Raw genomic sequence first — 26,430 nt, 5'->3', positions numbered from 1 at the left:
AATCTATAACAGTCTGAACGCAAAAGGGTGAAACATTTAAAGGTAAAGCATTTAAAACGAATCAATTTGCGTTTTTATTTTAAAAGCCAGAGAAAAATTCAACGTGATATGTACCATGCTTACGCGAGCAACGCTTTAATTACAGATGAAATATCGAATTCATTTAAAATCAATGGCTATGAAAAGACATATCAAATGATCGGCCTTTTAATTTTTCAAATGAAAGGAAGATTAGGGCAATTTGTAAATACCTGCACTTTAATTACTAAGTATGTATTTTTTAATACGTGAAAAAAGTAAGAAATACTATGAAAGAAAATCTTACTTAATATATTATCGTTAACTTTTATTCTCTCGCGACAAACCATTTTAATTATTATATAAATTATAATATTTCTTTCGTGAAACACCATCGGCATAGCTTCGTAAAATAAACCTTAGTAAAGACATATCTAAAAATATGAATAAAAGAAAATAGTCTTTGGGTTATTGAAACATAAGATCTGCAGTACGTACCGGTATATACACCTATATAGTCGTACCCGTCACTCTTAGCAACCAGGTAAACAACATGGCCGCCGGATCGATAATTCTGTATTAACGATCTCGCTCTACCTGAGCTGGCAGAACAGGGATCTACCTGTATCGACTGCGATGTGTTAAAGGATTATTGTACCGGTATGAATTAGCAGCTACAGATGACTGGTCCCAGCGTACGAGGGGGGAAATGGTCACTCAGACCGGACATGTAGTTAGTGTCAAAATACGAAAAAAATAATAACTTTAAAAAATGACGAACAGATCAACGCGTGTCCGAAGCGGAAAGAAACGAGGGATTCGACTTGTGGACTTAGAATTCCAGAGTGGCGTTCAAGAAAAGGAGAATATTGAAAATGGCAGACGTCCTCATGGAGGATATAACGGTATGCATAATTTATATTTAAGTCTATTTGCAAAGTTATTGGATTTAATACCTAATATGAGTACTAATATAGCCAGTTTCTATCTGTTAAATAAAATAGCTCGATGTTGTGTGAAGGATATACTCGCCATTTAATTTTGGCAGACGGATATTTGAAGTATTCAAAGGACATCAATACACACAACTTGTGTGTACCTACAGTATATATATATAGTATTGTATACCTGTCCCGGCCATTAGTACTCAGTCTGTATTACAAACACCTATAAGTAACAACACACGACTGACTTATCAAACTTCCTCGGTAACACACGACCGGTCGTGTTATAATGATCCTCCATTTAAATACCAACATTTAAAACCAAATATCTTCTTTATTTCGTTATTGGGAACCCCGAGTTTTAAACGCGAATTGATTACATATTATACAGAAGCTAATCCGTCATTAGTTTGATTTTGAATGACTGGCGCTATCTCCTAATTATCAATATTATGTACATGAAGAAACGAGCTATCGATAATTTTTAGGCTTTAGTGTACAGTAGATGTCTTTAGCACCAACCACGAATATCTTTCAAATGTGACAAAAGATTCACGAATTTATTTCAAATGTAACAAAAGATTCCGTGAAATTAAAAATAAAAAAAAAAAAAGAAACATTTAATACACATTTTGATATGACTGTATCAATGATATCTTTGATAACCTATACGTGTGCCCACATTAATCAAATGAGTCATGCTACTCATATCACAGTTAAGATATAACAAATTGTTTCACTTCAGAATACATGTATATTGATTTTACATTTGAAATATTGACAAATTTTTCTTTTACTAAACATGTCCTTTGACAGGATGCCTCTTCTAAAATTCTTGGTAACTCGGAGTGGAGGTCGACATTACATTGTATGCTATCAACAAAATGTGTACGTACCCACGTAACGTTGAAGGTTTTATCACAGATAAATAATGAGTGTAACATTCATACATCATGCATAGGGCAATGCTCTGCTGTTTAAGGGTTATATACTTAAGGCTGTATGCTGTAAGGCTATACGATAAAACTTTTGCTTGATTTAGAGTTAAGGATATATGCTACCTTAAATGATAAAAATCTGGATGGATTTAGAGTTAAGGATATATGCTATCTTATATGATAAAAATCTGGCTGGATTTAGAGTTAAGGATATATTCTACCTTATATGATAAAAATCTGGCTGGATTTAGAGTTAAGGATATATTCTACCTTATATGAAAATAATCTGGCTGGATTTAGAGTTAAGGATATATGCTACCTTATATGATAAAAATCTGGCTGGATTTAGAGTTAAGGATATATTCTACCTTATATGATAAAAATCTGGCTGGATTTAGAGTTAAGGATATATGCTACCTTATATGATAAAACTCTGGATGGATTTAGAGTTAAGGATATATGCTACCTTATATGATAAAAATCTAGCTGGATTTAGAGTTAAGGATATATGCTACTTTATATGATAAAACTCTGGATGGATTTAGAGTTAAGGATATATGCTACCTTATATGATAAAACTCTGGATGGATTTAGAGTTAAGGATATATGCTACCTTATATGATAAAACTCTAGATGGATTTAGAGTTAAGGATATATGCTACCTTATATGATAAAAATCTGGCTCGATTTAGAGTAAAGGATATATGCTACCTTATATGATAAAACTCTAGATGGATTTAGAGTTAAGGATATATGCTACCTTATATGATAAAAATCTAGCTGGATTTAGAGTTAAGGATATAGGCTACCTTATATGATAAAACTCTGGATGGATTTAGAGTTAAGGATATATGTTACCTTGCACAATGTAACCTTTAAGACTGAAATAAGATTGTACTTATTAGCTCAGTAGTTCATGATATATGCAATATACATACACGTATAGTAGTAACCCTGTGATTTGTGTTAGAGGGAAGATTTTTTACAACCCTCTCAACTCTTATTTCCAAATATATTATACACGTGATTTGAGGTATAAGTTAAGATCATATCGTACCCTATATTAATTACAGGTTATACCTGTGATTTGAGTGACACTTTAGTTAATGTACTACCGTAAACATCATAACTATGAACAGTGTTAGAGTTAAGGTTATATGCTACCTTGCACATTATACCTGTAATTTGTGTTAGTGTTAAGGTTATATGCTACCTTGCACATTATACCTGTTATTTGTGTTAGAGTTAAGGTTATATGCTACCTTACACATTATACCTGTAATTTGTGTTAGAGTTAAGGTTATATGCTACCTTAAACAGTATACCTGTAATTTGTGTTAGAGTTAAGGTTATATGCTACCTTACACATTATACCTGTAATTTGTGTTAGAGTTAAGGTTATATGCTACCTTACATATTATACCTGTAATTTGCGTTAGAGTTAAGGCTATATGCTACATTGCACACGATAGTTTTTCTCCGGGTATTCCGGCTTTCCTCCACCTCCAAAACCTGGCACGTCCTTACATGACCCTGACTGTTAATAGGACGTTAAACAAAAACAAACAAACCGCTTTAAGGAGCAAGAAATTTTATTGTTCCAAAAATTTACAGAGAAGGACTACTGCCAGGGTTGAGATCCTGAGTTCAGAATCCATACAACATGTATACGTTCAGGTTTTAAGTTAAGTGTGTATATGCTTATTTTATACACTTCAGTGACTGACTTAACTTTGTGATTTGGAATTTATATAAACAAGATATAGCAGAAAGTTTTATTTCTACCATTCGATAAATTTGATTCAGAAAGGAACCCCTGCAGGTCTGGAATCATTTTTAAAGAATGTTTTTTTTATTCCTGTACGAAGTAAAGAAATGTTTTAACTTGTCCTATATGTGTGTCAGTGTTTTTGGGGTCACAGCGGGAGCGAGCTGTCGCCTAGAGTTGTGAACGAGGTAAGGTTACTGGTGTATTAAACCACAAAATGAAGATCATTGTGAATGGAAAGAATATGTCGCTGTGCCTTTAAAAACAAAATGAAAGAAAACGAGTTACGTCAAATCGCATTCAATCATTTCACCAAAAATAGAAACAACTGATTCACTCTTTTAAACAGTTAGCATACTAACGGCGGTGCTGGTGTTTTCTTTCAACCAAGTTTTCTTCAGATAACGAAACCACTTAAAACCTGTCAAATTCCATATACAGAATCATTAACCATCTTGTTCTATAGCCGACTCGCTCTGTAAGGTAAACTCGGGGATATTGAGGAGTCAAAGTTTGGCATAACTGGTCAATTATTTAATACTTATGATATCAATAACTCTCTTTGCCACGTATATGTTTCCAACACGAAATCTCTAAAATTAAAAACCATTCAAGTCAGCTATGGCCGTTCTACATGTATATAATATCCTATCGTCTCTGTTTTGAGTCAGTCTTTATAACTCTGTCCATTAAGGTCCATCCACGTGCTTGGTCCATCCCCTCTCCTGCAACATCAGAACCTCTTATTTTTAGCTCCCCGATAATGCACACGAATTTCATGTTACCTTGATCGTTTGTAATTTACTTGTGTCTTGATAAAGGGGCAGATTGCCTAGAAAATTCGACAATTTTCTTGTCTGTACTGTCATTGTTTCGATTTCTAGTAATACGCATCCGGGCATCCAGCGAACATCTGTTTGCTAAGATCCAGTACCTATATTGGACCATACCGTCGTTATTACATACTAGACCCTAAATATGATAAAAGATATATAAATGAAAAGTAATAAAAAAAAAAAAAAAATAAATAAAAAATAGATCAATAGATAAAATAAGTTAATAAATCAATAGAAATACAAATACAAAATTGATTAAATTCAAATTGACCCCACTTCTTTATTTTTACGTTTGTATCGGCCGCCCAATCTGATTTTCTGTACTTTCTTGGTTTCCTCGTCTTTGGTTGCTGTAGTCAATGACGCGTGAAGGATGGACCATATGTACCGGAGTATGATGCGTCTTTATATTTAATTTTCGGTGGTTTACATCGTTGTGTCCTGACTCCAATTGTAATGTATTAAGTCTGATGCTTAATAGTAGTCTTTTGAATGAATGGTCATTCCGTTAAAAATATGTAAGAAATTCGCGTTCTTGTGATTATTACGATTTGAAGCGAGTTTATCGAAAACTTATTTATAAGTCGAGAGAAAAAAACAACGCAAAACAAAACGGAATATTGTGTGTAATAAATAGATTCCAGGAGAGTAATTTCGAGATGTACACTCAGCTGTATAACATATGAGAGTACGGCTTATTGACTTTTTCCCACCCATCCCCTCACCTTTTACGCTTTAAAAAATCAGTTTCTTGCTGCTGTTTATCAAATATTTCACACTTAACCTATAGGTTTCGCCGTAAGCAACCTCATATGCGATTTTCTTAACTGACTAGCGTTGTAATTGAGATGTTTTGTTGAAAAAGTCCTGGTTGAACCTATGGACTCTTTATAGAGTAGATGAGAAGGGTCATTTGTATAATTGATACATGTAATACTCTCTCACCTGAACAGGTAAATTATCACGACAAAGTACGTACTGACTGACTCCTCTCGTTACACTGCCCCGGACTGTGTACGATCAGTTAATCCATACTTCTGTTTTCTTCACGATCGTCGGATTTAGGTCACAGACCTATTCACACATACTCGTTTTGGTGTATCGGCAAACATCAGTGAATATTCACAATTAAAGCCGTAACTATTTACATAATCTATGTCAGATTTGTTTGAATAATTTGAAATATCAATATACATATAACTTAACAGAACACTAAATAGAAACGCCAAGAGAATAGAAAGCTTCGAATTGAAAATTTCAATTATTGAATATACATGTATATGACAGTTAAAGGATTATTTAAACAAATAACAGAAACGACCATCAATCGGGTCGCTGTCTTTCTATTTGTCTGTCTTTCTATTTGTCTGCCTGTCTCTGTGTCTGTTCTGTTGTGTGTATGTCTGTTTTGTCTGTTCGTCCTGTTTATTTTCTGTTTCTCTGTTTTATCAGTTTTGTCTGTCTGATATTTGTCTGTCTGTGCGTTTGCTCTGTCTGTGTGTCTGTTTTATCTTCTCTGTCTGATATTTGTCTGTCTGTTCTGTCTGTCTGATATTTGTCTGTCTGTGTGTTTGTTCTGTCTCTGTGTTTTGTTCTGTCTATGTGTCTGTTCTGTCTGTGTGTCTGCTGTCTGTGTGTTTGTTCTGTCTGTGTGTTTTGTTCTGTCTATGTATCTGTTCTGTCTGTGTGTCTGCTCTGTCTGTGTGTTTTGTTCTGTCTGTGTATTTTTTTGTTCTGTCTGTGTGTCTGTTCTGTCTGTGTGTTTTGTTCTGTCTGTGTGTCTGTTCTGTCTGTGTGTCTTTATAATTATCTGCCTGTTTTCTCTGTTATTCTGATTGTGTTTTTCCCCGTTTCTCTCTTTTTCTGTTTTATCTGGTCTGTCTGCTTCGTTCTCTTTCTCTTAGCCATCTGTCTGTCACACATCCTTGTGTTGTTCGCCCTGTTATCATGTCATCATATCTATATGTTTTTTCCCTTTCTCTATCATTTATCCTTTCCTCTATGAAAAATGACAACATTCTAAATATAACCAGGCTGTTACAAAGGGACTTGGCAGGAACCCCCAACTCACAGCCGTGGTGGCCGGTTTCGAAACCTACGCGGGGCAGTTGCCAGGTACTGACCGTAGGCCGGTGGTTTTTCTCCGGGTACTCCGGCTTTCCTCCACCTCCAAAACCTGGCACGTCCTTAAATGACCTAGCTGTTAATAGGACGTTACACAAAATAGACCAGACTAAACCAAGGTACATTATGTATATATATTTGTAAGCGTATGCTATTAATTAGTCATATTATTATGATGTATCATAAGTTACAATACAGAGTACATGTACAAGACCGAAAAGATATATTAACGAATGAAATCCATCTTGCTTGAGGAAATGTTTATTGAGGATAATGAACCCAAGGTGTCAAACCTGGCAGTCAAGTGGGAGCAGGCATGATACGCCGGTCACTGGAAAAGCTACCATAGGAAAACGTAGCGATAAGCAATAAGGTAGATATGTTGGAAGTTTAAGTTCCCAGTTTGGAATTATTCTCGACTTTACGTGTACTTAAATGTACCGCTATTCATAGTATGGTCCCTTTGTATAACCTCTTATTTTTTTTCTTTTATGCTCTCTCTTTAAAATTAAAGGGGCATAACTCTGGTAAAAATAATTACAAAATTCCGTAGCACGAACTCGTTCGAGCTAGTGTGGTATAGAATATTTGTAGTTTCATATAAATCTGTTGATAAATAAAGGCTGGAGCGCTGACAATTGTTAATGAATGAGCTTTACATTTTAAACTATGCCGTTATGCCAATAGTTGAAACACGAGCCAAAAACCCGTAATATATGTTAAACATAACTGCTTCTAGCGGTATTGATCAAAATCTTAGAGAAATTGAATAAATAATTCATATTGCATTTTCTACACAATGCCCATTTGGCAAAAAAGGGCCATAACTCTGCTAAAAATAATCGCGAAATTCTGTAACACGTACTCGCTTGAACTATTGTGCCATAGAATATTTGTAGCAAGTTTCAGAAAAATCCGTTGATAAATAAAGGTGAGAAAGCGCGAACAAGGAAAAATTAACGGACGGACGTACGGACAGCACAGGGTACCCTAATACTATCTGTCGTTGACGGGCGTATAAAAAGCTCTTGAACATGGAAAAATCTCAAACCTTAGAAGCAAATACAAAAATATGTTTATGCAGGAAGGCAATTATGCTATTTTAGTAACTTATAAACAAATGCAGACAATAGGACGCTTTTGTAGTATTCTGTAACAGACAACAGGAAATAAATTATCTTTGTTGTTTAAAAGGTTTCGCTGACCGAATAACCCAACCGACCAGAGTACACAATAACTTAAATAAACAAACCTTATTGTTAACACGAAAAAACACATAAGCAAATGAAGTACTTACTCAACAAGATGTTAGCTACATTTAACAATGGACTCAGATTGAAATCTATTTGCCGATTTCCTAAATCATATCTCTGAAAATCTTTGATGTTATCAAATATTTCGTCTTTTTAAATCCGCCATTGCTTTTGTGTTTACATTTTATACAACTGTGACAGAGCGATATTATTTCAGCTTCAGTGCATCTGAGTAATGCGATCCTCTTTGAACCCCTAACTTTATAACCTGATCTAGGTAGTCTACATACAACCACTTAACGTTATCCCGCTGTTCAATACACAAGCGACACAGTCACACGAACTCTTCGAGAAGCAACGTGTTTGGCAGTCATGACCACTTGACTTATATATAGAACAATCAACTGTCATTATTTTCATTCATGATTATCAGTGACATTTTCTCATATCGAAACTCATCTTCGTATTAAACGAATACAACGTATGGAAGTTTTGTAACTTATCATATTTGTTTTAGTTATCGTATGCAATCATCATCTGAAAACTGGAATATTGGCCGCTTTGATTAGCCTTCCGGCTATTGCCGGATGAAGGGATATAGTTTGTAATAGCTATACACGTTGACGAGATGTGTAGTCTTTGATGTTTTGTGTCCCACAAAAGGGACATACTGTACGATCAAGCTGGTCTTTGCTATAATTTCTGTTTAAAGTCAATATATATATTGCCTTAATAAAGGGGCGTATGCCTCAAAAATGCTTTGTCAGCACTGTCGCTATTACTTTATCAACCATATTTATTTAAAATAAGAAAACGAATAACAACGCTGGGTTTATCGCCCCAAGGACAGCCATAGTCATTTTGAGGCAGGGTCTCCTTGTATTAGTTGGTGACTGCCTCACTGAATGACATACGGGATTTAGTTTGGTTTATTTTGTTTAACGTCCTATTAACAGCCAGGGTAATTTAAGGACGTGCCTGGTTTTGGAGGTGGCGGAAAGCCGGAGTACCCGGAGAAAAACCACCGACCTACGGCCAGTACCAGGCAACTGCCCCACGTGGGTTTCGAACTCGTGACCCAGAGGTTGAGGGCTAGTGAGAAAGTAAACAAGGCTGTGGTTAGAAATAACAACAGACCAAATGATCCGGAAGGGAAAACCTCGTCATTACGAATCCAAATAAGGAACTGAAACCCCGTCAGTGTAGTTGTTTCATTTACCTCACGCGGTACCTTGTTCGTTTATATAACATGCCTGATAAATCAGTTTCTCCGTTATTTATTTAAGGATTAGATGTATCGTTATGTTGTAAAGATATAACACAAAAAAAAAAAAAAAAAAAAACAACAAACAATTAAACCCCAAAACCGGAGGGTATTCTAAATAAACCGCTTTTGAATGAGACTATACTCTATAACATAAAACTTATATTCAAGTTAATCCTAATAAGTTAATCTACTGTACACAATATACGTAGAATTCCACTTTTTTTGATGAATTCTTTTCTCTTAGAAATTATTACGCTACTGAATCAGCCAATAAAAAGCGCCTTTACAAACTATTACGTCATTTCTACGTTTTCTGCTAATAACATGATTTTTAAGCCAATAAAAATGCTTGTTACAAACAAGATTAATTTTAGATATCAAAATATATTTTTGTTACATATACTCGAATTAAGACTTACACTAGGAAATTATTAATGAAGGGGTACAGAACATGCACGCACCAACACCAGAGATTCAATTCTACATAAATAACATTTATCGATAGGAGCTTAGTATAGTAAATTTTATCATAAGGAATGCCTTGTCACATCATGTAAGGTGCCAGTACCACAATAGCTTGGCATGAACATATTCACATCGCCATGTTTACTGATAAAGGTAATGGGTCCGTGTGTCGAAGTCTATTTATTGTCCGCGAAACAAGAATAACACTTGGTGTTAAGGTATTGAACACTTTTCTGTAAGCCAGCCCCTAAATTTAAATGTCAGTAAACTGTTATGTTTCACAATAGATATGGGGAGACGCTTACATACTTAACTTAAGATATCCTTTTAAAGGAGAGTCATCACCATTCCATGAGTGATATATCCTTCTAGTTGTCGATCTTAACAAACTCGTGAAACTAATGGATTCTGATAAATCATGTAAAATCAGGCTGGGATATAGAATAGAGGCATAACATATCCATACCCGAACTGATAATTCTCAACGGAGTCCTTTAATTGGAGGAACATTCTGTGCACGAAAGAGGAAGAACAGTCTACCATCGACCTATCGCCACTCGAATCTACCGCCACCCTCTTATACCGCCAACTAAAACTCTCGAACGGATTTCCCTTCAATAGATATACTGCTGTATTTCACCGTATTTCGTGAGGGCGACAAATGACACAATCATGTCTCCCGCCTGCGTAGTCGGATATAGCTTATCTATTGTCTACTTAAGAAACCTGGAATATACCAAGACTAGGATCTGTATTTCACTGCATGTTTATAGCATTAGCCGACTAAACATGTACCCAGGTCCGCCTTACAGGTTCAGCGATTTACTCTAATTTAAGGGATATTGAAGAGACCAAAATAGATCTGCAATTCGAGTTTTGTAAAATGTGCTTTCCATATATGTTTCTTTCTTTTCAGTCTTTTCTTTGCTTTTAACTGTTCTTTGTCCATTTCTGATATCTCAATTACTTCAGTCCTCGTACAATCCCGGTTGATATGAGGAAATCAGTTATTATGAAAAATAAACAAACAAACAAAAAGAAGATTAAGAATTCTGTAAATCAGGCAATACCGACTTTAAGGCAAACAAATGAATGACATTCTTTAAGTATAAAAACAATAGAGAATGCCGACATAATAGCAAATCCTTAAATCTAACTAAAAATCGATAAAACGGTGGTACACTATTAACAAAGTAAATTTAGTAATAGATTCAGTATATTTCAAAAATACACACAAAACCACATCAGAGAGATTTTCTCATTCTAGGACTCATGAGTGATAAAAGGAGGCAAACGTGTGAAAATCCAGAAGAAAAAGTTCCCAACAAAGAGAAAAATAAAAAAAAAAGAGATTATTAGCCCCCTGATGTAAGCAATTAGGTAGATATCGTATATTTGATCACTGAAGGCAACATGTGCTTATTCTGAATCTTTGGCACAATTAATAAGAATGTAGACAACGGCGTATTGACCAGGAAAGGAAACAATGAAGGTTAACATGCGAGGCCATTTACGTCAGATACTCAAACAAAATAAGTGTCATGAACTGTAGGTGAACTTTCTAGATAGAACAGCATTCATCACTTGTAAAGAAAAAATCAAAATGTAGACTTATTAAATTGTCTAATATTTCGCCGATGTCCCGATCGGAACATGTTGGCCTCTATCAAATTCGCGCAAAACTGCCGTGTCAAGATTCTGCAGTAAAAAGGTAGAATGTCTAGATATTTGTGTTTACATACACGTGACGGTGCAAATAGGATTGAAAATAAACCACCGGAAATATCAACAGCTATACTGAAATGAAAATAATTACCAAAATGCTTATCGTGAACGAGACCGCTGGTATTACATTGCCTAATCGGAAATGAAGGGTACGTCACCTGGCTCATCAAGATTGGCTTCCCTTGTTTATTTACTGACAGGATCATAAGCAACATATTTACCAAACGTGTTTTCCCTTTGTCTTTTGTAGGCAGCAAGAAACACCCTCTTAGCCCGTACACTTACAACAGAGATCCGGAATACATACGACAAATACGGGACGAAGTGGATCGTAGTCACAAAGAAAAGATTATTGAAGGTCATAGGTCACCGAATTGGGCAATAGATACTAGTAGGGAGTCGAACCACAGCGGAGAATCCCCTTTATTTGTCCATGGTCTTCTCAGCTCAAGTAAGGTGAGTGATCTAATAAATTCAAAGTTGAAATTAATAGTCGACTATCCGTGCCTTCCTTTATTGAATTCGCGCCTGTTGTACCGGTACGGATATGCTGAACTCGTAATGGAACGCGGCGTACTAACAGAGCCGAACCTGTTCACGTGGTTCGTTTCCTGAAACGTACCACTTCGATCCAAAATGGCGGCATTGTGATGCTTCATTTGTCATACTAATTTGTGTTTGGTTAAAAACGAGACGAGGAATCTTCATTTGCGGTGAAATTAGATAAATTATACATGTTAATATACGACGGAACTATTTAGGTATTGATTCTACATCCATTACACTGTAAAAACAAAACAATCGATTTTTATGTTTGAAGCCTATAGTTTGTAGAGACGGCCGCCATGTTGGGAACACTTGAGATTCATTTGCGTTCCATTATATGGTATCGTACCAATTCAGTACAACTGGTACGAACCCGATAAAGGCACACAGGGTATGTGTCTATTGTACAATCCTTTCCTAGTTTATTGTTATCTTTAAGCCCCTCCCCTAACCCATTTAATGTTCGGGTGTATATAGTGCTATCCCTGGTCAACCATTCCGTTATATTTTCTGTAGAACTTTATGTAGTTATATATCTATAATATTCTTGTAAACTGCTAATTCGGTTGTGACCAATCTAATTTTCAATAATTGTGTCCATTTAACTTTAAAACATAATTTCAAAAACCACAAAACTTTTTGACTTTGATTGAAGAGCCTTGACTAACTCCTGTGTGTATTCAAAAAATCAGAGGAAAAATGTATCAAAATTGTATATTCTCCTCATCGAGGGAAGTTTGTATCAGTCATTTGCAACAGGCCACATGATAATTTTCTTCGTAAACCAATGGTAATGAACGGATCTACTACAGAATCACCGGCTTTGATATATAATGTATATACTTCATATAAAATTGGCTGTTGAAAAAAAAGACTGTTGATGTCAGACTAAGTTTGTATTAGACCAATTAGGCCATATTGAACTTTGATTATTGTTTATACTAGACCGAGGACACTTAAACTCAAACATAATGAAAAGTCCTATTGTTAATGTTGACAAAATCAATAAGAAAATCTATTAATTCAACATCCATGCTCTGTACCTGAACTTTGTGCGATTCTGTAAGGACCTGTAAATATAGCCACACCTGTTTCAAGAGGTTTGGATGCCACCATTTACATCAAATATGTATTTGCCTGATATCTTTTCAAATGTAGATTTTTAAAATGTGAAGTAAACTTTGGGGAGGTAAATGTATGCGTCGACATGATCTCAAACACTTCAATAAATCAATACGTTATATTCAAAAGAATGATTCTCCAGATGAAATATATTCAGCTTATATCACATATGTGTGATGTTTGTGTAGTAACGTTGCAATACTATAATGCTATAATAATAATATTTATCACTCTTTTACATTACCCGGAACAACATGTGAGACCTGTTAACAGGCTCACAGCCGAGAAAGGTGGGGAAACTTGAACTCCATTAATTATAGGTTTTTTTCTTCTTCTAAATCTCAAGTGGTAAATATAAGCACTGAAATGCTTTCATTTGGCAGTTACGGGCTGATAAATACCAGCTGAACAAAGGCAAATTTAACATGAAGCGTTAACCTTTGTCCAGTTGATATTAACAGTCTATAACTGCCAACTGAAAGCAATTCAATGTTTATATTTACCACTTGCGATTAAGAAAAAAAAAAAAAACAAAAAAAAACATTGATATTGAAGGATAAGGTATATAAGACAAGTTATTATTAAGCTTGATTAAGAATTAAGTAAATGATGCCACATTGAACCTGTCGCAAGATGTTCCTATTTGTAAAGTGTGTGTAAACAATCCATAAAGATAAGAGCCATTATCCGGGAACAACCGTAGAGTAATTTTTCTTAGTTGGTAACTTGTTTTAAGTGACCAAGCCCCATTTTCACTAATGTTCTACTAGATAAAATTCCGTGACTTAAACTTATCGTAGAAAAAAAAGAGTAATTGTATTGAAGGATTATAGTTAAGGAACTTTCCTATGGGAACTTTTAACGAAAGTGAAAGGATTTCCGTAAGTTAAGGAATGTTGATGAAACCGGGGCGAAAACTTCATATGCATTATTACCATTCTGTCACATTAAAAATATGTTCGTTAAGAATACATGTGTATCACCTCTGTTAAGAATGTTTTTGTTCTTGAGTTTTGGTTACTCTCTAAAGACCATGCGGTGAGACTACGACATGTATGGTCCTCACTTAAAAACCTCCAATATCACCACAAGCTCCCTACCCGTGTCGGTTTGTGTTTCTCGGGAAGCTGAAAACGGGCCGGTATGTGTTTTCATGGTTGTGTTCTTGTTTAAGACACTTTACCCCATCTGCCCTGCAGGTAGGGCGTAAGAATTGTACCTGCTGCCCCCATTGCATGATCGTAAGAGGCGACTAAATTTGGGATCTTGTCTTTTCTCTTCTTTCTTACTAACTTTCTTCTTCCTAATGTCTCCCTTGACAATGCCTCCCTTTTGGCCTTAAGTTGAGCGTTCGCCCCTGTGAGGAAGGCTTTGGGTTCTGTCCCCTGGCCGAGACATACCAGAGTCTAAGAAAATGGTAGTTGCTACTCCTGCTTAGCGCTCAGCATATTGGGAGTGTGACGACTGGTTTGCCCGTTGTCAGTATAATGTGACCGGGTGGGGTGTGCTGCTGGGTGTCTTCGGCAGTATGCTTCAGTGAGGTAGCACTATAAATCGGCAAACGTTCCGGCCTATTACAAGAAGACTTAACACGAACATACCACAGCCTCCCAAAACACACATACGCACTCACCATACGCATGCATGTTGCACGCACGGGAGGCCGTCCTTAAATGACCTTAGCTGTTAATAGGACGTTAAACAAAAATAAACCAAACCAAACTTTACCCCATTTGCTCTGGATGGCATGCGACGGCCCTCACGTAAGTTGTTCAGTGAGTTAGTCACCAACTACTACAAGGAAACCCCGCCCCAAAATGACCCTGTTTTTTACGAGATAAACACAGAGCAACAAAACAAATCCAGGATAACATATTTTTCAATCGTATGTGATTCATTCATCATATTCTCATATAGACGAATGCCTGTGATGTCTTTCAGTCATAAGAAGAGGTTAGAGAATTATAACTGTTATGGAGAGCGTTCTCATTTTCTACAGTGCTATTGTATGTATGGCCTTGCTAGCAGCTACTAGCTAGTGTACATTTTTGTATTGATAGTACACCTATATCTTATAATATATTTGTCTCATGGTATTCCATAACCCTACAGATTATATACACGGTTCTCGGGTTTTATTTTTTAGAATTTCCTTCTTAATTTTCCCTAATTCTAGCCCCTGACATTGCTGACTAGTGCTAGAAGTACAAAACTGCTGTATCATGCCATTCTATTTAAGTTTTCAGCAAGTACTTTTGCTGAATGCATGCGCGAATGTGCTTCTCTCTTGTACAATCCTTCGCAGCTGCACTATACACCACATATAAATGATCACGTGCCACCTGAGGTATTTATTTCCACCTGTTGACGGGTTTGACGTAATGCACATGCCCCTGAGTTAAAATGTCACTGACCTCTGATTTCTCGTTACGTCACCATAAATCTCCCACCAGCAGCGATCTTGCCAGTACGCCAGATTAAACATGCATTAACAAGTAAACACTTAATTTCAATCAATCTAAATGAAAACTAGTGGGATTAAAAGATTAACATAATCTGTTTAGACGTCAGAAGTTACTGTGGTGTTACGCTAATTGGTTTAGCCGACTGTTAATTAAATCATACATATATTTCAGTAAACTTTACTGCTGTGCTATGCACATTTTCTTAATTCTGATAATAGGGATTGAATATATATCATTAAGTCGCTTACAATGGAGGTGTATGTTGTACATACATGTCTTAATGGTAAATTTTGCATTATAACGAGTTGCGTTATTGAGATAAGCTTTAGCATATCAATGCATTGATACATACTTTTCTGTTATTCAATCCTTTTTACCATTATATTTTGTGATTAAGATATGAATTAAATATGCTGAAATGAAAGTTCTTCATTGTATTTGGTTTAGTTATTGCCCGGGAATATTGTGTACTTTCACTTTATATGATGTACACTTGACCTAACGTGTGCGTTCGGCGTCGTGGTGACGTCAAGCTACCGTCCTCATGATGTTCAATCTATGTTGATAAGCGCCATCACAAACCATATGTCTTGGTTTATTTCTTCAGAATTTCTTTGATCAGTTAAAAACTATTTATCTCCTCTCTAATATCCTGAGGTTTGTTTTTAAGGGGTTGTCTTAATTGTATCTTTCGAAAGTGCAATTCTTCGAAATCGGCTTTGTCTATAAGGGATCTTGGAAAAAAGTGCTGTTGAAAAAAGTCATAATGCTAAACAAATTTCGCGCATATTTTGCATTTATCTGTCAATTAATGGCATGAAATGGTGATTAAGGGTAATGTTTTGCGTTTCTAAAAATAAACTTGGATCGGACGTTTGTCGGAAACATCTTAATCTTTTTATTGACCAATGTCCTATCATTTTACGAAACCATTGCATATTTCGACTTACAACTTTTTTCATTTTTAGTATGACCAACATGGACATCATCTACAAGAACCTCGACCCGGATCTCTCGTTAGAGGGCGCTCTGCTCCACCAAAGAGAAGTGGAACTCTCTATTACCGACCAAACACTACGCACCAGTACCTCTCAGCAACTGAGCTTCACCAAACCTCGCAGTCTTCCGATGCAACGAACATTAAATACGGACGACCCACTCGTACAACGTATGTTATGATTCATGAATGCATATCGGAAAGGAAATATTTTGTTGCTAATGATGACTTAATTTCGATATTTGTAGCCAGCCAAAGTATGACAAAATTGTATAATTTTACTTCCTATCTGTTTATGCTGATTATTCCACGTACTATGGCATTAATGTTTTCTTCAAAACTGCAAATTTCAAATTCGTATAGCAGTAATATCGATAACATGAAATTTGTCTTATAGGATCATTTATTGAATCTAGATTTGATTTTATCTTAATGGATGACGTAATTTGGCCGACATGTAGCGAATTTATCAGCTGTCACAATTTGCCGTTAGTACAAATGTAATTTCAGTAGCTATTCAATTTCAAACACGTTACACGAATTAAAAATCCATTTGACAAACATTTGCATCAATATATTTCTCGACATGCTGTGTATTATTTAACTTTTGACAGGTTACTACGAGCGCGACAAAGAAGCAACTCTGCACCTGTAAATGCATACACACAACGACGGGAAAGTGCCAAAAGTAAGACTCAATAGGAAGTGAAATGAAGGTAGTCAGAGTATTAAATGTACAAATATAAGATGCCAGAACCTTCCGTATGATAGTTGGTAATAATGCCAGGGCATAATTCCTGTCGTAAATATTAAAGGTATCATCGGAAGCTAAAACAAGCTTACAAGATGATATGATTCAGCCAATTTTAAACAATTTATTCAGATATCATGCACATATTTAGTTTATTATCTATATAAACTTATGATGTCCATTCGCTTAATGTAACCAGCTGATTATTTTATACCAATGCCAAATGCATTATATCAATTAAGTATTATCTGGAATAGTTTGATGCGTCTTGGAGTTGCCTAATTTAGAGCACTTTCCAGGTTTGGTGTCATGGCTTCGTAATGCTTATGTAGGGAACAACCAACCAATTGAAAAAAATATATTTTTGAAACAGCCCCTGTGTATAGAACGTTGAGCCAAGGATAAAATGTCTGGCAGCCACTGATTGGCCAGTATGTTATGAAGTGAGAAAATAGATATGTAGCCTGATAGGTAACTATCAATAAGAAATGTTGATATAAATTTCGTAAGTCCGATTGATTTTTTTCCCAAAAGTTCACGTAATAATAGTAAACAGGTAAACATTTACGATTTTTGAAAATTTTTACTGCGAAATTCACCTATTTTCAAAATGGCTACCCTGGAGAAAATTTGAGCTGAAGGACCCAACTTTTTTTTTTGATTAGGTGTTATATCAGACCCTAAACTTTTGTTATAAACCATAATCGTCATATTCAATTAAAGAATTTGAATGAAATAATCCAAAACGTTAACACTAAAGCCTATGGGAAAACAATGGGTTGGTTGGTCTCTGTACCCAATCCTATGCAGTGAAAATCAGTTTACTTAATACCTAATGTCTATTTTCAATTTAATACTATGCGTAGAAAATGAAAGTGTTTGCCTATGGTATCTATATCAATGTTATGTCACAAACTATTTAAATTGTAGAGATGGAAAGTACTCAATATTCCGCGATACCAACATCGAGGGAGTAAGTATTTACTTATTTTCATTCTTTCTTTTCTTCCTTCTCTTCAATGTTTAGAGAAAAAGAAATATTACCTCTTTGAAACGTACAAACAAGAACAATACGCAGACAGAACATCTGATTAGTGATGTTTAAAAGGCGATAATATTTTTTGTCCTTTTTATTTCTCGACGAGTATTAACTTCATTTCATTTTTTCAAGCGCTTATCAGACACTGATAATTTTCATTTCAGATTATTGTAGCCACTGTACGTCTCATATTGTGATAAATTCAAACTTCTTCACTTGACAAGACTACTGCTGGTATCATTGAATAGGCAAATGAAGAAGAAATTTTAGTGTCTGCTATTTTCAAAAATATATTTTCTAGGATCATTAAAACAAATAAGAGAAAAAATAAGAAATGTCATTTTATGAACAGATGAACAGCATATAAGCCATATCTATTTTACAAATGTAACACAACATTGTTGCCAACGAAAAAGAAGGAAAACGCTTATTTCACGTCTTTGCTTCTGCAATGTATAAAGCGCAACATGGAATTGACAAATTGATGACTAAGTTTTGCTTTTGGGTAAATATAGAAGTAAAAACCGGCTGTTGTACCATTTTGATGAAATAACGGTGTCAATAACTATATTTTGAAGTCCTGTTTGGTTTTCCCTATCTTCACTTCTGAATTTCCACAGTTTTGTATCTCAGTATCACAGGAGAGCTCTAGGCGATCATATCAACTGCACCATGCAGTTTCATTTGTTAATTAATGCAAATCAAATAGTGCTTTTCATTCATGGCCATTTTGTTCTGTCTTACGTGAAATTCAATGGTACTGATTTTGATTATTTTTATGACTTTACACTGAATATTGATATTATTTGATACCCATTTGTTCTCTTAAAACAGCAAGTTAATCTTCTTTCATGGTAAGATTTTACCCCAAGACAATATATCTAAATTTCATAACATACCACATCACAAGCCTCATATTCAAACTTGCATGGTCGATGACAGAATTTTTGAATTCTTGTCCAGAACACGTAAAATGTATAGCATGTGCCTGCATGTCTCTGTTTTGTTTCTTTAAATGTTTACTTCAAGGTCTAGGACGCATTGCTTGGATAATGAATGTTAAATTCATGATAAGATATTAGAAAAATTGAAATATTTTGTAATTCATCAATTCCAGGAGGTAAAAGAGAAATGAAAGATTATGTTTTTCAAATGTGCTCAACTAATGAAAATAGCTTAAGATAGTACAATAATTTGATTGGTGTTCGAATGACAATACTATAAATTAAATCAGCATTATTCCGCTTATGGACACTTATGTAGACTAGATCGTTGTATGATGAATATGTATGTTATCTGTGATTCAAACAACCTGATACGATGTGTGTCACCTGTTTGTTTCTCATTGTCACTATATAATCGGAACTTCATTTATTGTATATATATATTTATATCTATATCTGCGATGTAACCTTTCTGAATGTAAATCTCCATGGTAATATTAGTTATCATTTGTTAGCGCGCATGTGTATTATGATATGTGACGAGTATATAATACAATACTGTCGGTATTATCAAGTCAAACGCTATAGAGTGTGACCGTGGGTACGATTTTGATGATTGTGTTGATGACGTAATGATCGTTAACATGAATCTATTGATGACGTAATGATAGTAAACATAATGTATTGACCTAATGATAACACAAATGTATTGATGACGTAATGATAGCAAGTAGACATGTATTGATGACGAAATGATAGTTAACATAGTTGTAATGATGACGTTATGAAAGTAAACAAATTTATTGATGACGTAATGATATTAAAGATAAATGTATTGACGACTTAATGAAAGTAGACATGAATCTATTGATGACCTAATGATGACATAAATGTATTGATGACGTAATGATAGTTAACATATTTGTATTGATGACGTCATGATAGTTCACATAAATGTATTGATGACGTAATGATAGTAAGCATAAATGTATTGATGACGTAATGATAGTAAGCATAAATGTATTGATGATGTAATGATAGTAAGCATAAATGTATTGATGATGTAATGATAGTAAACATAAATGTATTGATGACGTAATGATAGTAAACATAAATGTATTGGTGACTTAATGATAGTCAATATAAATGTGTCAATGACTTGGTTTCCAGTGGTGATGATTATTCCTCTGACGAGGATAATGATTACCAGACTATAATGTATCTCATAGCAGAAAGGTGAGGTTAAGGATTCCATTATTTTATTTTTTATTGGTTAATTTCCTTCAAACATAATGTTACCGTATATAGGGGATTTTTTTTATATATAACAGACAATGTTCATTACTTGGAGAAATGGACCATATTGAAATGATGATAATAAAAATGATTGAAAAATAAAACAACAAAATATAAAAGGAAAAAAAATACAAATGCTAATGCGATTTATGAATCACAGTTGGAAAAGAAACACTAAAACTATTTATTTTAACCCCCTGATAAATGGAATATTATGTGTTTTGAAGGATGAGATATAAATCTTGACTGGGTATTTTACTTTTCATTTCATTTTTTTTTTAACCATTTTACATATCCATACAGGTATCTTTAAATTATGGTAATGGTTATATTATTTTTCATCAATCGTGTACATATATTTCCAATTTTCGGACATCGTGGACATTTTGATTTCTTTTTTTTTTCATGATAATGGGTTATGGTTGAGGTACACCTTCCTAATATCGAAAAAAAAACTTATCTGATAACAATATGATTTGTTTTATTTGAGTAATATTTGTAGATCTTGGAATGGTCAACAGGATTAATTTATAGGAAATGTCATTTGTTTTTAAAAGTCTGGTCGAAACCAGAAAGACAATACTCCATTAAATTGATTCTATATAGTTAATGATACATGTATAGTATAATCTATACCATTATACATAGCAAACGCAATAAACAATTTCAATGAGTTAAGTCCTATCACTTATAATTCAATAATACATGATCTGTTGATGTTTATATCATTAATACGATCAGTCACGTATCAGCTCTGATATATTCACTAAAACTACATTATCAACGTCAACATTCATTTAACATATTGAGTAACATCAATACCATAATATCATTGCATGATTAATACTGTGACAATTAATATCATATATATAAAACCCCTATATTACTTCAATGTTTAGATATATACCTGCCCGCAAAAGGGAAGAGTCTACGCATGCGTTTCTGACAGGTGCTCGCTATAACAGGTTTGTATCAAACAGCATTTTTGTATTGACCTATGTGTAAGAAATATGTTACTTTTGAGTCCTAGGGAAGGAAGAAGAAACACTGAATGATGCAACTTTCTCTTCATTATCTTCCAAACACTGTTATTCATTTAAGCATTGATGTCATTTTTTTAGTTTCATCGGGGTATGAAACAAATTTGTTTCATACCCCGATGAAACTAAAAAAGAATTGACATCAACGCTTATAATTAATTTTTGAAAATGATTTTCTAATTTAAAACATGTTTTATGTACAATTTTACTGGTTTTAAATGGGATTTTTTTTTCTCAAATCAATACGCAACGTCAATTGTCGTATTGTGACGTCACAGTTTTCGGGCCATTCTCGGAATTTCTTTCATAGAAGAATGAAAAGAATTTTTCGACCAATCACATTTGAGTATTTGCCATGAAAACAAAGAAAAATTAATTATATACTGCACAATGCTGTAGTCGCTCAACCTTAAGTCAATTTGTAATATAAATGAAAACAATATTTGCATGTCGAACAAGAAAAAGAAGAAAATATGACGAGGCATTTTAGACTAATATAAGTATTTTACTTAATAATAAACAACGACGTCCCTTATGCTAGCTGTTGAGCTTATTTATTGGAAATTTTGTCCCCACCCTGTTTCCCAGTTTGAGGATATGACATTACATAGATTGTTACTTATCCATGTACTTTGTAAGCCTCTGGGTATGTTGCGCTACAATACTATACAACATAACGATGACAATTTTGCAAGACCCACCGATTTGTTCACTGCAATGCTCTAACGTAACGTTGAATATTTTCTAGGGCCCACCTTTTAGACTCTAAAGGCCTGTCTGTGTATGGCGTGTATATGCCAAGGAAGAACCCATTGGCCTGCTTCATGACTGGGGCTGCTTCCTCCCGTCTGAAAGAAAAGGCTGAAGAGGTTCCGGCACCCCCCGGTAAGTTAAATAGTAGATTGTTTGTTTAATTTCTTATTGTATTTTTCCTCTCATGTCATGTCTTGATATTTAGTTAAAACGATTAAAGGGGCATAACTTCATATTCAACTCCATATTTTAATAATGTTTATAATTTTCAACATGAATATCACAGAATAACACATACGTAGTAAATGGACCTTTTATTTGTTTAAAGAATATTTTAGTACATTATTATAGCTATAAGTACATATACATGTATACCTATATTTATATAATTTCCATTGCTAGGAAATAAAATATTTGTATATAAAAATCGTACATTATTCCATTGAAAACATTTAAATTCCCTTTGGCTTCATTCTGAATTGCTATTTGTTCCCTTTATGACTAAACAATAATGAGAACGGGACGAGTTGGGAAGCTTCCATGCATAAGACAAATTCTGACTTTCCGTCCACTTCCTTTGAAATATGATAACTTATAACACACATGTAAACTTAATTTGTGAATTTAACTTTTCCAACAGATACACCACGATCCGAAGTTTCCGATACCCACGATCAAAGCAGTAAACCGGAATACCACACAAGACCCTCAACAGCTCCAGGCAAAAGGTTACTATCAGGCAAAATGGTGACGCCTAGAGATCGCCCCAAAAGCGCGTGGGGTGACGCAGCAACCTCGTGTGATATCATACAGAACGAAAGTGAGAACTTAGCCAATGACGAGACGTCTTACAAACAACTGTTCTTAGATGATTTAATACTTACTCCTAACGGTTTGAATGTTCAAGGTGACTATGGTGGGTTTTGGTAATGGTAGTTAGACGTCCCGATCTCTTTACTGTTCTTTTTAGCGCTATACCCTTCTGGCTGCCATGACTTTGGCTTATTTGCTTTGCTGCTTTTTTGCTGTTATGAACCGCTTATATGCGACCGCTATTTTCTTTTTCGAGTGAGCATTTATCTTCAACCGAAGATCGTTAATACAGTATAATTTTGTGATTGTGAAGTCAAAACCTGAACGTCATATTTTAACAACCATACATTCAAATTCTGATCCGTGTTACCTACACGGTTCGTTAGGAAGCAGGAATTTGCTAATGATAAATGAATGTAAGACGGCTGTGTGAATTCTATGTTCCATTACGAATGATCCGCCGCGTTTTCCCGCGAGTAATAAGACAATTTCGTGTACGCGAATGCATACCGACAATAATAAACATGTTGCTTTATTTATGAAATTAGTTATAAATATTTTTACATGAAAATCTATGGTGTTAATCTTCGTTGAAGATCCCTGGTGATCAGAGAACATCTGAAACAACCACATTGTATTGAGTATGAGCATTGTTTTCTATAGTAATATATTTGGTAAAATCTTAATAACATGCATGCAATTGACAACATATGAACTACGCAAGCATATCAATTGCAGTAAAACCTTAATTTTTACATTTCATTTACTGTAATAAACTAAATTGTACTAAACGATACAGCTGCTGTGGGAACTAAAAAAATATGAGTGTTATATATTAAAAAGTTCAGCTTTATTGAAAAAAAAACCCCAACCTAATCATGCAAATATTGTAAGTATAACGTTTGGAAATCAAGATATGGCAACATTCAGTGAACAACTGGATTCGGTAGCTGTAACATTTTACTGTAGTATCTAGCTTAACACATTTGTAAACATTTTCATCAAAGTATTAAATCGGTGAACGTGATATAAAGATCTGTTTTGAAATGTTTGTCCAGAATTCATGAAAGTGTCGTTATTTAACCGAAATCCGCATGTCTTTCGAGTTATTCTATTTTATGAAAGTGTATGCTCTGACATGAAAGAAGTTTGCTTTTCATTTGGACATTATATTATTTCACATTGACATATACTATTTAACACAGAAATAATATAAGTTTGTCAAATTTCCTACCCTTGAAACATATTTCAGGTTCCTTATTCTTTGAATAACACAATCGCCACTTAACTGACAATGTTAGTTTTTAAACGTAAAAAATCTTTTTATGTAGATTTCGGATTGTTGTGCTTTATTAACATATTTTAGTGTTCTTACATATAATCACATATACTCATATTCATCGTATAATATGCATGCTTTAGTAGCTACAATTTCATCAACATATAATCCATTTCATACTCGTTTAAAATCTGAATATATTTGAAGATAAGCATGTTATACTTTGCATTAAGTAAAAATAACCATTGTTGAATGGCTTTAAAATCAAACGCTTTCATTGAAAAATTGATATAAAAGTGATAACTAGTTAACATTGTCAAACGAATTAAAAACAAAAATGAAACACGATATAATTGCATGTAATTGACATAGTTCAGAAAGCTGGATATGTAATAATTAATTTAGTAAAATATTTAGAAAGTATAATAAATACTTATTCTAATAAATAACAGATAAATATGGAACGCAAAGAATTGATGAAGTGTTTCAATTATGTAAATGTTATATTTCATATGTAAATCAACTAAAACAAATACTAATTTAATATCGCTGTTTTTCGTTCCACAGGCAGTCGAGTCTTGGTTACTTTACGGTCCAGCAGACAATCTTTGAGGGCGTCCGAGTCGACACTCCCCAGCGTCACCGGAATATCCGTCCCCAAAGTCATATCTAAGCGACCACGTGACCCTGTTGAAGAAACCTCATTCGTTAATCAGCCTCCGCCAACTCCCGTTGGTGGATTATCTGTAGTTGAAAGTGAACGAGTACGAAAAGCATCCTTGTCCGTTAAAGACTCGTCAATAGGTAGAATGGAAGATTGTAATGGACCTGTGATTAAAAAACAAATTAATGTAGAACTTATCGATCAGTCTTTACAACTACAACAAGAGGACGTAGATGTTGATGGTCAACCTGAGGAAAATGATAACATTGAGGAAAGTAAACCAAATGATCCGAAAATAATCAACCCAGAGGAGGAAAACGACAATAATGATAACGTTTCAAACAATGATGACGGCGATGAAAGTGCGATCAAAGTATTTATGACAGAAAATAACAGTAAAAATGAAATTGAAGATAAACATGAAAGCCCCGAAAGGAGTGAAACTACAACAAATGCAGAAATTGTTCCATCTACCAATACTATTGGAAATGAGAACAAAAAACACGAACTTAAAAGGAGTGAAAAAGAAATCTCAAATGATTGTGTGAATGCAGAAAAGGAAATCGATCTTAACCAGAACGATTCGGCTGTAGAGTAGAGAGTTAATTGGTACAATTTTAAAATGTGATATATAAATACAAGAATATTTATTTCCCATAAATGAGTATCTACCGACTTAACGTTAAAATTCGGTATATGTACTTTTTGGACGGGAAAATCAAAAGCCATTTTCGATTTGTGTACAATAGCTTACTAAAAAGTTAATAAAATGTACAATTTAGGGAAATCAAATTTTGATTGATTCTAATATAGGGAGAGGTTAACTAATTTCCATTTTATTTCATTAATTACTAATTCAAACAAAATTCTAATGTATAGCATAAATCATCATAGTTTGCGTCACTTTAACATTTCTTTAAAAGTATAACATTCAAAAAGCAACATAAAAATTTCAAAAAGGGAGACTACTGTCTTATTACTGGAACATATTGTCGCCCTTCTATCACTTGATGCTAGCCGTTCCGTAGAATTATCGCCAGGATAGGAATGTTCTGAACTCTGTTACCTTACCAGCATGTTTAGTGAAGGCAAGATAATGGGTCTTAGAAATAAGTGAAAGGCAAGCAATGTCTAGTTAACTTTCGTAAAGACATCGTTATTGTCGATATTTATTCTTTGATATGATTTGTTGATAGTTTGTTGCCTAAGAAAGAGATGTGAGTAACGTTTTCCTATTTGTTTACCGATATATATATTAGAAAAAGAAGTTGTTGATGTAAGGTCATGAATAAATGTCATGACCCAATTAAATATATCACGAGAATAATTTATTGTTTTGTGTTAGCAATCTTTTTTACTCCTTTGAGCTCTTGCCAAAGTCAT

General features: G+C 34.3%; 1 protein-coding gene across 2 annotated transcripts; it reads left to right on the top strand.

Annotated features, from left to right (window-relative positions):
• Window positions 1-580: 580 nt before the first annotated feature.
• LOC117342372 lies at window positions 581-26,381 on the top strand. Of its 2 annotated transcripts, none has more exons than XM_033904523.1 (9): window positions 581-923; window positions 11,589-11,794; window positions 16,440-16,639; window positions 17,083-17,156; window positions 18,150-18,192; window positions 21,398-21,463; window positions 22,287-22,423; window positions 22,932-23,198; window positions 24,951-26,381. In XM_033904523.1, exons 1-9 carry the CDS (start codon window positions 791-793, stop codon window positions 25,643-25,645), a joined length of 1,821 nt encoding a protein of 606 aa, XP_033760414.1. In that variant the 5' UTR covers window positions 581-790; the 3' UTR covers window positions 25,646-26,381. The 2 variants fall into 2 exon arrangements, with proteins under 2 accessions (XP_033760414.1, XP_033760415.1); XM_033904524.1 differs by having other exon boundaries at window positions 582-923; window positions 22,932-23,111.
• Window positions 26,382-26,430: the final 49 nt, after the last annotated feature.

This window comes from Pecten maximus, chromosome 14 (assembly GCF_902652985.1).
Source record: "Pecten maximus chromosome 14, xPecMax1.1, whole genome shotgun sequence".
NCBI lineage: Eukaryota > Metazoa > Mollusca > Bivalvia > Pectinida > Pectinidae > Pecten > Pecten maximus.
Note: the sequence above shows the minus strand (reverse complement) of the source record. Positions and strands in the feature narration are given on the sequence as shown.